Source organism: Paraphaeosphaeria sporulosa (assembly GCF_001642045.1).
Source record: "Paraphaeosphaeria sporulosa strain AP3s5-JAC2a unplaced genomic scaffold CC84scaffold_4, whole genome shotgun sequence".
In the NCBI taxonomy this organism is placed as follows: domain Eukaryota; kingdom Fungi; phylum Ascomycota; class Dothideomycetes; order Pleosporales; family Didymosphaeriaceae; genus Paraphaeosphaeria; species Paraphaeosphaeria sporulosa.
The window spans coordinates 191,087-203,711 of NW_017253363.1; the positions used below are offsets into that span (position 1 = coordinate 191,087).

The following is a 12,625-nucleotide window of genomic DNA, read 5'->3' on the forward strand; positions in this document are numbered from 1 at the left end:
TATAAGCAAGCGTGTGGCCAGCTTACCGTTCCATCCTCGCCATCGATATCCATCTCGTCATCGAATCGGGTTTTCCACCCTCATCTTGCTTCCACTTCTGTGCCCTCTCCCGCCACATCCCAGAAACCCTTAAGTAGGGTCTCACATAAATAACTGCAAACACCCTACAATCTATGTGTGACTAAAAACCATACATGTGTAATGCACACTTATCTTTTCGTATAACCCTCACTATTTCACACCATCCACTTTGCAGTTAAAACATCAAGAAAATCACCACACTCGAATTGGGCATCTGTCCCCCCACACAACCACAGAATAAAGCAAGATGTTGAGGCCCTTTCACTCCTACTCAGAGTATTCAACCAATCTTTTGTGGGTGATGTTGTGGTGTATCTGGCGATGGCGCATAAATGGACAAGGATGCGCTAGGCTGCTTTGGAACGCGGGAGTGTGTGGGCGTGCGTCTGCAGGTGTGGTTGACCACAAATCTACACACAATAGCGAAGGTCGCATTCGGTGGATTTGGGTGTAATTGCGAGTAGGTCACTTACATATAGAAACGAGTCGTGCAAGATCAAGTGGTACAAGTTAACGATGGCCACGAATGATTGTCATCCGGGAAGTGTTTCTATCACGTCACTATCTACTCCCAATTGTCTGATAATGATAATTCATTTCTCCACACCTTCAGTCGGTGTCAGTATCCTGTTGACTAATCATCAATTCGGGATCGGGATCCTCATTGTCTGTGTCGAAGAAGCTGGGCTGCGGCTTCGGCGGCGACGCAGCTGGCCTGGGGGGACTTTTTGGTATGCGGATAGCGGAGCGCGATATCTCGTCTTCTCCGTCCGCACGACTTGTAAACGTCCCATCGGCATCCGCATCTGTGTCCACAAGACTCTCCACCGCCCGCTCTTTGCCCTTCCTGCCCTTCACGTCGAACGCATTTTCCAGCATGTCCTTCCCCTGCTTGAAAGCCTCGAGCTCTGCCCCGATGGCGAGGAAGAGCAGGTTCCAGTCGCGGCTTTTGACAAAGTCGACTTTCTCTTCGAGATACTTGATCGTGGCATCCATTTTTGCTATCATCTTCGAAGGCGCAGGAGCGCGCGAAGAGGGTTGCATCATATCCTCCAGTGCAGTCTCGAACGACGTGATCCGCTTGACGACATCGTTCCAGAGGATGGCGCCTTCGTCTAGCGCGGCGCGCTCGATGTCGACTTCCTCGCACTTGTCGAAGAGTCGCGTGTGCTCTTCGGTCCAGTACTCGTGTGCCATGTCAAGCGTGCGGCGGCGTGGTGGGAGAGACAGATACGACGACGGGGAGAGCGAGACGTGGCTTGTGTCTGGGGGCCGGGCGAGGAAACTCGCAACGTTCTTGTCGAGGATCGCGAGGGAGGCTTTGTACGATGAAAGCTTCGCCTCGACGGCGTTCTCGCCGCTCTCGAGCTCGGACAGCACGCTCCTGTGCCGGGCTTTCAGTGCTGCCAACTCGTTCTCTTTCTGCCTGATCTCCCGCTCTAGATTCGAGGCTTCGGTGTGTAACGCTTGGGTTCGCGCGGCGCTGCTTTGGCCTTGCTCTATGTCGCGGATCTTCTGTTCCAGCCGTGCGCGCTTCTTCGACCACGTATCTGTCTGCCCTATGATGCCGTCTAAGTCGTGCAGGTCTTGGTCCAGAAAGTTCAACTCTTCGGCTTTGACGCTCGCGAGCTGTTGTATGCGCTTGTAGATACCCTTGCGCGCTGCAGTGAGCCCGACTTTCTTCTTCCGGGGGAGACTGTGTGAAGTCTCGTCGCTATCGCCGCTGCGGCTCGAGCTGCGCACGCTGCTCACGGTGGGTGTGGTGCTACCATTCGACACAAGATCGTCGGGTATATTGGAGTCTTTCCCTGCTAACCCGCTCATCAAGCCATCGGCCTGCGCGTCGAGCAAGTCTTGGAGCTGCTGCTCGAGGTGCCGCGCTCTTCGTTGGAGCGCAAGAAGGTCATCGGGAACGCGAGCTGCAGGCTTAAAGTGTGTGGATGGGACGCTCCACAGGACTGTGGCGGTTATGGAAGGAGGTATGCGCGGAGCTTGTGAAGGCGATCGTGACGAGGAAGGGGATCGGTACAGAGGCAGCTCGTGGTCCGGGGCGCGAGGGTCCTCGAAAGAATCGCGGAATCGTGAGGGCGATATCGAGCCGAGTACCGAATTTAGTAAAGACATGTTGAAGGGCGAGCGTGTCAAAATGGCAGACACAGGAAAGCAAAGCTATCAACGCTCGCGAAGCATGGTGGAATGTTGTTCAGGTGAGCTGCCTGCGAACAGTTGGTACGTGACCGTGAGCCAATGACGTTGTCTCGGAGGTTTGCGCCAAGCCGAGGCAATGCTCATCTGTAGTAGAGCGCGCAGCTGACCATATCCAGGAGCTGCGATATATGGATGAGTGACTAGACGCCCGTGAAGCCGAGTGAATGAATCAGTGATGCTGTATATGAATCTAGTCCACGCTCTTCTCTGCACTGTTATAGAGCGGGGTACATCCGAGTCGCTGGTCTCCCTTTCACTGACCTGTGTCAAGGACAAGCAAGTAAGCGGAGATCAAAGGAGTCATATACAAATATTCAATCCGTTACAAGTCACATCAGATGACGGAAGCACACTGAATTTCACAAGTGCTGGTGTTCTTTGCAGCCTCGACGTTCTTCCCAGAAGCCGTTAGCGCGCCGGCCACACCTGCCAAGTTTCCCGCTCGCTTAAGCGAGCCACCACTCCGCACAAAATTGAACCTGGGCTCAGCATCGCGACACCAGCACTAACCACAGCACAAATCTGTGAGTACCTCTGGCAAAATATTCCTCCCGGCTGCTGCTAACAACGCTCCAGTAGTCGCCCTTCACAGACTCACAAAATGGCTGACGCACCTGCCCCCGCCCGCGGCGGATTCGGATCTCGTGGTGGTGACCGTGGTGGTGACCGTGGTCGTGGACGTGGACGCGGCCGTGGCCGTCGCGGCGGCAAGACCGAGGTACGGACACACAAATGCTAGCGAGCGCGCGGGCAGAATTGACAATTGGCACAGGAGAAGGAGTGGCAGCCCGTCACCAAGCTCGGCCGTCTCGTAAAGGCCGGCAAGATCAAGAGCATGGAGGAGATGTACGTCGAAGAAAGCACACAACCAGCATGACCGCAGACTGACAGCCGCAGCTACCTCCACTCGCTCGCCATTAAGGAGTACCAGATCGTCGACTTCTTCCTGCCCAAGCTCAAGGACGAGGTCATGAAGATCAAGCCCGTCCAGAAGCAGACCCGTGCCGGTCAGCGCACCCGTTTCAAGGCCATCGTCGTCATCGGTGACTCCGAGGGCCACATTGGCCTCGGTATCAAGACCTCCAAGGAAGTCGCGACCGCCATCCGCGCCGCCATCATCATCGCCAAGCTCAGCGTCGTGCCCATCCGAAGAGGCTACTGGGGCACCAACCTCGGTGAGCCGCACTCGCTGCCCACCAAGGAGTCCGGAAAGTGCGGATCCGTCACCGTCCGCCTCATCCCCGCGCCCCGCGGTACCGGCCTTGTCGCCTCCCCCGCCGTCAAGCGTCTCCTCCAGCTCGCTGGTGTGCAGGACATCTACACCGCGTCGTCGGGCTCGACCAAGACGCTCGAGAACACCCTCAAGGCCACCTTCGTCGCCGTCGCCAACTCATACGGTTTCCTCACCCCCAACCTGTGGAAGGAGACCAAGTTGCCGCGCGGCCCGCTCGAGGAGTACAGCGACGTGCTCCGCGAGGGCAAGAGGTACTAGGCGTGTGGTGCGACACGGCTAGTGCGGTAGGACGAGGTCTCTTTCTGGCATTACATTCACGGGTTCCACTATGTATGGCGTGAGGTAGCATTGGGACCATTCGGGTCATTTAGTATGGAAATGACAAAACGTTCATGATATCCATGACGAATCTTACTATGCAAGCACTGTTTGTGTTTCCTGCTGGTGACGTGACATAGTTTGACTGAGAACCATCTGCCAGCAACACAGTGTTGTTAGAATACGATTTCATGTACATATCCGCGCCGCGTGCAGTCACTGGCTGCCTGGTGTCCAAGCAGCGCAAATACCTCAAGCATATGCATGGCAAACGCACAGAATTGTTTCGCAGATTATGGGAACGTGAAACAGCAGCCACGAAAATTATTGGCGTCCACAATTTGATTCTACAACACGACTTCATCCATATTATCTACACCCTCTTTCAGCCTCTCTCCCCAAGACCATCTAAACTCTTCCCCTACACCCCGCATCCACACTCGCACCGCACCATCCCCATCCCACCTTCCTCTCACATCGTTCCCAAAGCTTCTGAGCTCAGAAGAATTTTCCATACAGCGCCTTGTCACTCGGCCTTTCGAGGACACGCTCGGCCTCCCTTTCGTCCTCCGCTTCAGTGTGGAGAACACGCGGAATAGGCCTGTCCAGCGCATCGAACCTATGCCCCCTAACCTTCGCGAACACCCACAGCGTCGCCAGTCTCAATCCACAGGCACCGAACCCCCAGAGCAGCCCGCCAAACGGCGCCGCCACGAACGCGCCAAAGGCGCTCCAGTCACCCGAATACAGTCCACCCTCGAGGATGAGCAGTTTAGACGCGCGCCCGGCGTCGCCGTCGTAGTAGACGAGGCCGAAGAGGAAGACGGTGAATATGCCGCCAAGACTGCCCACGACGAAGTCGAAGCCGCGCCACCAGTAGCACCTTTCCGACAACCCGATGACGAGCACGGGGACGACGGCCGCGGAGACAAGATCGCTAATGAGGAAGATCTGCAGGATGTCGGGGGACTTTAGGGCGACGACGACGACGGGGACGATGAGGATGACGACCAGCAGCCTGATGACCCAGATGTTCAGCCTGTTGCGGAAAAGGTCGTTGGACCCGGTCGAAATGATTGCGGACTGGAAGGAGTCGAAGGCGGCGGTAGACAGGCTGACCGTCATCACGAGGATGATGCCGACGACCCAAGCAGGTAGCTGGCCCAGCAGCAGGAAGAACGCGAGATATCCGTCCTCCGCGTCGCCCAGCGGCCACGCGCCGCTCCACGCCGCCAGCAGGCCCGACACGCCCACCAGCGTGAGGATGATGAGGACGGCGACGGTGGCAAGGGAGGTCCCGATCCAGAGATCCTTGTCTGTGCGCGCGGCGAAGGTACGCATCCAGAAACCGGAGAGGAAGAAGTCGTTTGTGAGGATGGCGACGGGGAGGATGTAGAGGAGCTGCCAGCCGAGGAGGGAGGAGTTGAGGAAGCCGGATTCACGGATCAGCGCGGGCTGGATGTGGGTTTCTACGCCAACGGTTATGACGCCGAGGATGATGAGGCCGACGACCATGGCTCCTTGGATGTTGTCCGTTATGAAGGAGACTTTGAAGCCGCCGAGGGCTGTTCTTGTGCGTTAGCCACCATCGTCCTTGAATTGTGATGGCAAGGCGAGGGAGGGGGCTTACAGGTGTATATCGTAGTAACAGCGCACTCGACAATGATAGCAGGGAGTCCGTCGAGCCCCGTCAACGCAGTCACAATCTGCTGCATGGCACTAAGCTCGCTGACCATGTACAGGAAAATCGTAATCAGCGTGCACACGCTGAGAAACAAGCCCGCGACAGCGCCATACCGCTGCCTCGTCCACTCAGTCAGAACGAACCCCTCGGGACACTTCCTCCGGATGATAGGCCCCAGGTACCCGAAGACGAGCAGTGGCAGCGCGCTGGACAGCGCGTACACCACCACGCCCTGGACGCCGCAAATGGTCGCGATCTCGGGGTATGTAAACAGGATCCCCGAGCCGAGAGCTGCACGTTAGACGCTGGGTTAGCGGCTGGCAATGTGAGGGGGATGGTTAAGGGGAGAGCGGCAGCACGTTCCTCACGCAAGTATTATCTTGATCGAGTTCAGGCGGTACTTCTCAGCGTTGCTTTGCCGGATCCCATCTCGTCTGAAAGACCAGATGGGATCCGGCAAAGCGCGGCGCCCGCAGTGTAGCCGCGCAGAGACCTTTTCTCACACCCCTTCCTCCCGTTGAGTTGGCAGACGGGGTGGAAAGCAGGCTCTGCGGATCACAATCAAATACGAACCTGGTCATTGTCCCTCGACCGAGAAAACCTTGCTTGCGATGACTCCTCAATGGCTAGAATAAAACCGTGCCGATACTGCCGCCGCCCTTCACACTGGGAGCGTCTTGCTGATGCACTCACCCGATGCGATGAAATTGAAGGCCAGCGGTATGCCTAGTGACAGCGTTAGCACGTGGTCCCAGCAGTGGAGTGTGGAATTGCATCAATCAAAATGCAAAGTGGCATCCTGACCCTTCTGTGTCTTGTTGCTCGACAGCCACTCCGTCTTGGACTGGTGTCGCAGCCGCCAAGCGATGTAGCATCCGACGACCCTGTCACGCATTAACCATTGCACATGCACGCTACCCATCGCCACTTACAAAAATGCGCCGTAGGTCAGGTACAGGATGGCGTTGGACGCCTGCGTAGAGGGCACACCCATTGTAGGAAGCAAGCAAGCAAGCAAGCGAATCAGGCTGCGTCAATACACAAGGTGTAGAAAGAGTTCCGGGGATGGGGTTCTTAAGGCGAGCGCTTGGGGTAGAGCTAGAAATTTTGCTTGCTTTTGGATGGCGGCGACGCTTTGCCGGGAGAGGAAGGCGCACTCCACGTGCTGCTAGCGCGCGGTTCGTCATGACCGCACTTCGACGGTCTCTCTCTCTATGTTTATGTATTTCTGCAGTTGGTTGGGTATGGATTGATGGTGTATATATGATTACCGCATATGAATGCTTGACGGCCCAGCGGTTGATTCGGGCCTAGCATTGCGATATGCCAGACGAATTGTTATTGTACGATGAATTGATATCTGGTAAAGCTCGAAATTGATATGGGATGGCAGATCAAGGAAAGGAGGAAGGGTATACGATCAGTATCGACGCGCTCCACATGAGCACTTCTCCTAGAAACAACCCCGCCTGCCCTCTGCAGCCAACAACAACCAAGACGTTGCCCCCCGCCCAAGAAGAATGTCCGTGGTATGAACTACAAGCCGGCTCGCCCGAGAATCTTCCTTCTCCAGGTCGTTCCTCGTGGTCTCGTGACGTCGTGTGACCGCGCGCTGCGTGCTTCGTCGGCCGCAGAACGGCGTATCGTGAATTTCTCGTCTGCACAGGCATCGTCTACCACGCATGACGGTCCCAATTCGGATCTGCACCTGTCAGCACACAATCCTCTCCCTCAACACATCTACTGACCCTGCACAAACGCCGCCAGCACCTTGCTCCCCGTCTGCAGCAGCGGGTGTCCAACGACAATCTGCAGAAACCGCTGCAGCCCCTCGCGCCGGTGCTCAATGACGTCGTCAGAGAACCGGTTCGTCAGCACCTTGCCTGGCAGCGGGGGGATCGTGACGCGCGCGCTCTCGCGCTCCAGGATGTCGCGGAAGGCCTCGAATTCGCTGTAGCGCCGGCGCACGGTCGAGCTCTTCAGCTTGAAGGCGGGGATGTTGGTGCGCATGACGATCTCGTACGTCGTGTACATGCCGCGGCCGACGCCGTGGGTCATGGGATTGCGGACCTGTGTGCGACGGCGGTGAGCTTCACTGCGGGGCGGGCGCGGAGGGGGTGCGGCGCTGGTACCTCTATCTCGAGGAAGTTCTCGGGCGGGCCGTACAGCTCCTCAAAGGACTGCTGGCGCGACTCGGGCAGCGACTGCATCGTGAGCGTGGGCGGCGGTGCGGGCGAGGCGTGTGTCTGTGGGGGGCTGCGCTGCGTTTATGGGTGATGCGCGGGGCCAGCGCCAGCTAGGCGCGGAACGATCAGATAACGTGGGCTGGGTCGTGCCCAGGTGCTCTGCGGATTACGTAAATGGTAGCAAGCAGCAAACATTGCGATGGTGCAATCATTTCATCTTGAACATACATTGGAAATGTTCACTATGGATTATGGTTGGAAGGAATTACCACAGAGATTTCTGTGGAGTACATGGAGTGGAAGTCCCTTGGTGCAGTGTTAACCAATGCCCGCCTTCTTACCTTTTTACTAACCACTAAAAGTGAAGGTAGTGCCTGGGAAATTGTACGAATACTTCAGGCCAGTTACCTATTCTGCATCACGATGAAACCTCGCATTGCACGACCAATCAAGAAACCAAAGTGTTGAACAACCATATCATTCATTCATACATTAACTATCCATAATAAGACATAAGGAGAGCCCATGATCATAATAATACATGGTGGCAGGTTCCAAATTTTATTACCCGCGGGGATATCATAAGTGCCGCTTCCTTCCTTTCCCGTCAGCTCGTGGTCTCTAGATGCCGCTGGTCTTGTTGCCCATGTACGTCTTGGAGCCATCGAGATCGCTGTCGACGCGCGGGTCGACCTTGTTGAGCATGTCGCTCTTGTGGGGTCCCGCAGTGTTCTCAGCAGGGCCGGGACCGCTGGAGAGGCCGCCAACACCGTGACCGGAGCCAGTAAGACCGGAAGAGTGAGTGTTACTGCCAGTCAAGCCGGAAGAGTGGTTGTTACCAGTCAGGCCTGAAGAGTGGGTGTTGCTGCCGGTGAGACCGGAAGAGTGAGTGTTGCTGCCAGCACCGTAGCCGCCAGTGGAGTGAGTGTTGCCGTATCCGCCGGTGGTCGACGAGTCAACACGAGGGTCAGCCTTGTTGCCAAGGTGGGAGTCGTGGGGACCAGTAGGGTCCGAGCCGTACGCACCATGGCGAGCCCCACCGCTGTTGCCGTGAGGTCCCGGAACAGTTGAGTCGACGCGGGGGTCGAGCTTGTTGGCCATCTTGGAGTCGTGAGGACCAGTAGGGTCCGAGCCGTAGTTGCTGCCGGTGAGACCGGAGCCAGTGGTTCCGTGAGAGTGAGTGTTGCTGCCGGTGAGGCCGGAAGAGTGGGTGTTGCCAGTCAAGCCGGAGGAGTGGGTGTTGCCAGTCAAGCCGGAAGAGTGGGTGTTGCCAGTCAAGCCAGATGAGTGGGTGTTGCTGCCAGTCAAGCCAGATGAGTGGGTGTTGCTGCCAGTCAAGCCAGATGAGTGGGTGTTGCCACCAGTCAGGCCGGAGCCAGAGTGGCCAGTACCGGTGAGACCGGAAGAGTGGGCACCGGTGGTGTTGCCGGCGGCGCCATAACGATCCGAGTCAACACGAGGATCAGCCTGTCCATTGTCAGTATCTTGTACATGAGATGATGTGGTTTGAAGACATGCCTTGTTGGCGAGATGGGAGTCGTGAGGCCCAGTGGGGTCCGAGCCGTAAGTGTTGCCAGTGAGACCTGACGAGCCGTGGGTGGTGTTACCGGTCAAGCCGGAAGAGTGAGTGTTGCTGCCGGTAAGGCCTGAGTGGTTGTAAGTGTTGTTGCCAGTCAAACCAGTGGTGGTGTTAGTACCAGTAGTGCCATGGGTGCCGTGAGCGGCAGTGCCGTGGTTGCCAGTCGAGCCAATGTGGTCAGAGTCGACGCGAGGGTCGGCCTTGTTGGCAGAGTGGGAGGAATGAGGGCCGGTGGGGTCATCATGAGTCTTGTCCTTGTGGAGGACGTTCTCGACCTTAGCCTTGATCTTTTCCATAGCTCCGGACATATTTGCTGAGTGTATGTGTAGATGAGTAGAGGGGTATTGAAGAATTGAGTGGTTATCTTGAAGTGTGGAAGTGTTGTGTGAGTGTCGACCGTCATGGCGGAGAGCCAGGCCTTATATGCCTCTTCGTAGTGCATCTTGTCTTTTTCTCAACCCGTACGTCATGGCGATCTAAGCTCAATCAGCCGACGAAGGTGGACACGGTAACCGCCTGCAGTGAAACTGCCTCTCACGCAATCTCCATCGGAAGCTAGTGCCGGATACAAACAGAAACACCCACAGTGAGGGGCATGTGTCGTCATTGGAATTCACAGTCTTCCGCCAATTGCGGCAGGCACCCGTCGCATCGCATTGTCTAGATCTCACAAAGACTGGCATTGCGCAAACTTGAGCTTGGACGTTTCGGAATGTACGCCACACAACATGCCACACGTGCTGAGCCATTTGCGGGAACGCTTATGAACGGGATCTCATAAGACACATGCGGCTAGTCGCTGGCCGAATTCATCTTAGGTGACGCCAGCGAGCATTCTGATGGTCGATCGGGTGGCCGTGCACAGTGGCTGTTAACGACATCATAGCGGAGAAAGCGGGGACGAGAGAAAGCTTAGCATCAACTGTGGTTTCCGTGTCCCTGTTTCTGAAAGGGTCTTGCATCAGCCCGGTGGCGGTGAGCTTGCGAAAGCAGGGAAATGTTGGCGGCTAGTGTCGAAAGGGCGATCAGGTGAGGGCCCAGGATTGCCAACGCAAGGACAAGTGAATCCGTCCGGACCTGGAACCACGGCTGCTCCAGGATGAAGCGTTTGCTAGCACTTTGGGGAATCCTTAAGGCCTCAGCTGGACATTCTCCAAGGTTGTGGGGAGAAGGGCCAAGCAATGACGTCGCAATTAATCATGGAGCAACAACAAAACAAACAGATACATAGACGGTGATTGCGTCGGCGATGCACGATCGTGAAGTTCGAATGATCGCCCCGAGACGCCTGACGCCTACGCATCAGCCTTACATCAGAGGTCCGAACCGAACGGCAGGAGATGCGGGAGTCAGGCCTCCCCTTGCTCCCTGGGCAATTACTCGCATGAGCCGCCTCGTGCATCTTATCATTGTGGCTGAACACATGGCAAAATTACAATTGCGATAGCAATCTCCATACGAAGTTGTTCTCGAAGTTTTTTTTAGCCGTGATGAAGGTTCCAGGCGGGTGGTGTAACTCAGACGTGCCGATGACGTAGGGCCTTGTGAAATCCCCCACCATAGAACGTTTCCTCAATACCACGACCCTACGATCTACCTCTACCCCTCCTAAATATTGTGAGTCGTAGAAATCATGTCCGAGAAACTCAAGGAAGTTGTTAAGGAGGAGATTGAGCAGGCGAAGCTGCTCGCTGTGGATGCAGCGCGTTCTGCCGCGTACCTATATCCCCTCAAAGTAAGTCAGGACAGCAGCAACAACACTAGGATTCCCATATAAGCTATGCGCGCTTCTGATGACTCAAGTTGCCTTTTAGAACGTTGAATAAGCGTTGTACAGACCCAACTAACATGAACACCAGGGCATCGCCTTCTTCTTCACGCACCGCGCCCTGTGGCGTCCGCTCGCGAACAAGCTCATCCCGACAATCTCCCTCGGCCTCGGCGTCACTGTCTTCATGTTCGCCGTGACCTACGTCCCACAAGCTGCTGTCCTCGCCGTCTTCAACGGCCCGCTCGCCATCGTCTCCACGATCCTGCTCGTCCTCTCCGAAGCCTCCACCGTCTTTAACGTCCTCTCCAAGAACTTCCTCATCGACGATGCCCTCATTGACACCTTTGACGGCACACTGCTCGCACGTGACCAGCAGGCGCTCGTATCCCGAGAGCGCCAAATGAAGGGTGGAAGCGACTACATGGCCCGTCTGGGCAAGATCACCAAGAAGCCGTTTGAGCGCTTCACTCCGAAGGCGATCATTAGGTATTTTTTGTACTTGCCGCTGAATCTGATTCCCGTGGTGGGTACTGTACTCTTCGTCATCTTGCAAGGCAGGAAGTTCGGACCCACGGCGCATGCGAGGTATTTCCAGCTCAAGCAGATGAGCAAGCACCAGAAAGAGCAGTTTATTGAGAGCAGGAAGGCGGCTTACACGAGGTATGTTTGGCGCTTTGTACGCGTGCGTGTGTGGAAGTGCTAACGATCCGCAGCTTCGGCATTCCCGCCGTCCTCCTCGAGCTTGTCCCCGTCGCAGGCATCTTCTTCAGCTTCACCAACACCGTTGGCGCCGCACTCTGGGCTGCGGACATCGAGCAGAAGAAATCGCCGGGAGAGACCACCGCGTCGGGACTTCGCAGCCAGGCCGAGGCCGCATCGAGGAAAGAGTTGTAGTGAGGACACTGCACCCTTCCTCACCTCTCTTCACATTTCCCAATTTAATTGACGTCCAGGTGGTGCTATGCTGGTTGCTAATGTCATGCGCGCAAGCCAATTGCAACCTGAGTCGTATAAACCGCATGATTCCGTTACGAGGCGGAGCACCGGTACGGTCAGGCGTTTGGCAAGGCCAGAACCGTACGTACAACAGACTTCGGATGGGCGGTATAGATACCCGTGGAAGCCGCCGTGGGCGCGGGGGGATCTCCTGGGCTGGCCTTGAGCCCTGCAAGACTTTCTCACAATACACGTAATTCCTAATCGTGTTTCCGGCCCATCAATTCTCACATCAAACGTAGCCCGCCCGAGCCCACTGTGAATCGTCGATTGGGAGAGGATGAACCACAGCGGAGGCACAAAAAGGGAAAAGCTGCAGGCGCACATTCTTGCCGCTAGAGCAACCACATGGAATCCCACGCGTCCCTTCCCAAACCTGGCAGCTGCCCCAGGCGACGAAGAGCAACACAAAAAATGATGCGACACATTGGCAAAAACATACAACAGCGGGGATTCGCCAGTGGTCACCCACCTGACTACTGATCCGCCGGTACACTGCTTGTGTAAGGCTGAGCGGACGGGAAGCCCAATTCTCAGTGTCCTATGGTCGTATGTGAAGGATTATCTT

General features: G+C 56.2%; 6 protein-coding genes across 6 annotated transcripts, besides 1 other annotated feature; 2 read left to right on the plus strand and 4 right to left on the minus strand.

The window, feature by feature from the left end:
• Positions 1-624: 624 nt before the first annotated feature.
• Positions 625-2,286, minus strand: CC84DRAFT_1162962 (uncharacterized protein). The gene has a single exon (XM_018178138.1). The coding sequence runs from the start codon at positions 2,203-2,205 to the stop codon at positions 691-693; it is 1,515 nt and encodes a 504-aa protein (XP_018036970.1). The 5' UTR covers positions 2,206-2,286; the 3' UTR covers positions 625-690.
• A 582-nt stretch (positions 2,287-2,868) lies between these two features.
• CC84DRAFT_1116309 (40S ribosomal protein-like protein S2) lies at positions 2,869-4,095 on the plus strand. The gene is made up of 3 exons (XM_018175455.1): positions 2,869-3,007; positions 3,062-3,135; positions 3,187-4,095. The coding sequence occupies exons 1-3, from the start codon at positions 2,891-2,893 to the stop codon at positions 3,779-3,781; spliced, it is 786 nt and encodes a 261-aa protein (XP_018036971.1). The 5' UTR covers positions 2,869-2,890; the 3' UTR covers positions 3,782-4,095.
• Positions 4,096-4,170: 75 nt separating this feature from the next.
• On the minus strand, positions 4,171-6,606 carry CC84DRAFT_1204355 (uncharacterized protein). The gene is made up of 5 exons (XM_018181898.1): positions 6,458-6,606; positions 6,330-6,409; positions 6,219-6,251; positions 5,472-5,731; positions 4,171-5,406 (listed from the first exon to the last, which is right to left on the minus strand). Exons 2-5 carry the CDS (start codon positions 6,398-6,400, stop codon positions 4,340-4,342), a joined length of 1,431 nt encoding a protein of 476 aa, XP_018036972.1. The 5' UTR covers positions 6,401-6,409; positions 6,458-6,606; the 3' UTR covers positions 4,171-4,339.
• A 209-nt stretch (positions 6,607-6,815) lies between these two features.
• CC84DRAFT_1162966 (Phox-like protein) lies at positions 6,816-7,810 on the minus strand. Its single transcript, XM_018178139.1, has 3 exons — positions 7,658-7,810; positions 7,274-7,595; positions 6,816-7,227 (listed from the first exon to the last, which is right to left on the minus strand). Exons 1-3 carry the CDS (start codon positions 7,733-7,735, stop codon positions 7,199-7,201), a joined length of 429 nt encoding a protein of 142 aa, XP_018036973.1. The 5' UTR covers positions 7,736-7,810; the 3' UTR covers positions 6,816-7,198.
• Positions 7,811-8,232: 422 nt separating this feature from the next.
• On the minus strand, positions 8,233-9,648 carry CC84DRAFT_1162968 (uncharacterized protein). Its single transcript, XM_018178140.1, has 3 exons — positions 9,409-9,648; positions 9,230-9,357; positions 8,233-9,178 (listed from the first exon to the last, which is right to left on the minus strand). The coding sequence occupies exons 1-3, from the start codon at positions 9,596-9,598 to the stop codon at positions 8,333-8,335; spliced, it is 1,164 nt and encodes a 387-aa protein (XP_018036974.1). The 5' UTR covers positions 9,599-9,648; the 3' UTR covers positions 8,233-8,332.
• Positions 9,649-10,923: 1,275 nt separating this feature from the next.
• On the plus strand, positions 10,924-11,955 carry CC84DRAFT_1185829 (uncharacterized protein; the record flags this gene model as incomplete). The annotated part of the gene is made up of 3 exons (XM_018180825.1): positions 10,924-11,025; positions 11,150-11,721; positions 11,775-11,955. The coding sequence occupies 3 exons, from the start codon at positions 10,924-10,926 to the stop codon at positions 11,953-11,955; spliced, it is 855 nt and encodes a 284-aa protein (XP_018036975.1).
• A 30-nt stretch (positions 11,956-11,985) lies between these two features.
• Positions 11,986-12,618: a sequence feature (Protein overlapping with rRNA (CC84DRAFT_1089656, OAG06611.1) was converted to a misc_feature.).
• Between the last annotated feature and the right edge of the window lie 7 nt (positions 12,619-12,625).

Coding starts and splice junctions, on each gene's coding strand:
- CC84DRAFT_1204355 (XM_018181898.1), bottom strand. CDS start 6,400: ATGCTACATCGCTTGGCGGCTGCGACACCAGTCCAAGACGGAGTGGCT. Junction 6,252..6,329: donor GAGCAACAAGACACAGAAGG/GTCAGGATGCCA, acceptor CGCTGTCACTAG/GCATACCGCTGGCCTTCAAT. Junction 5,732..6,218: donor CTTCAATTTCATCGCATCGG/GTGAGTGCATCA, acceptor CGCGCTGTCCAG/CGCGCTGCCACTGCTCGTCT.
- CC84DRAFT_1162968 (XM_018178140.1), bottom strand. CDS start 9,598: ATGTCCGGAGCTATGGAAAAGATCAAGGCTAAGGTCGAGAACGTCCTC. Junction 9,358..9,408: donor CGGCACCCATGGCACTACTG/GTACTAACACCA, acceptor ACAACCACTCAG/GCCTTACCGGCAGCAACACT. Junction 9,179..9,229: donor ACTCCCATCTCGCCAACAAG/GCATGTCTTCAA, acceptor GACAATGGACAG/GCTGATCCTCGTGTTGACTC.
- CC84DRAFT_1162966 (XM_018178139.1), bottom strand. CDS start 7,735: ATGCAGTCGCTGCCCGAGTCGCGCCAGCAGTCCTTTGAGGAGCTGTAC. Junction 7,596..7,657: donor AGAACTTCCTCGAGATAGAG/GTACCAGCGCCG, acceptor CGTCGCACACAG/GTCCGCAATCCCATGACCCA. Junction 7,228..7,273: donor GCTGGCGGCGTTTGTGCAGG/GTCAGTAGATGT, acceptor TGACAGGTGCAG/ATCCGAATTGGGACCGTCAT.
- CC84DRAFT_1116309 (XM_018175455.1), top strand. CDS start 2,891: ATGGCTGACGCACCTGCCCCCGCCCGCGGCGGATTCGGATCTCGTGGT. Junction 3,008..3,061: donor GTCGCGGCGGCAAGACCGAG/GTACGGACACAC, acceptor CAATTGGCACAG/GAGAAGGAGTGGCAGCCCGT. Junction 3,136..3,186: donor ATCAAGAGCATGGAGGAGAT/GTACGTCGAAGA, acceptor TGACAGCCGCAG/CTACCTCCACTCGCTCGCCA.
- CC84DRAFT_1162962 (XM_018178138.1), bottom strand. CDS start 2,205: ATGTCTTTACTAAATTCGGTACTCGGCTCGATATCGCCCTCACGATTC.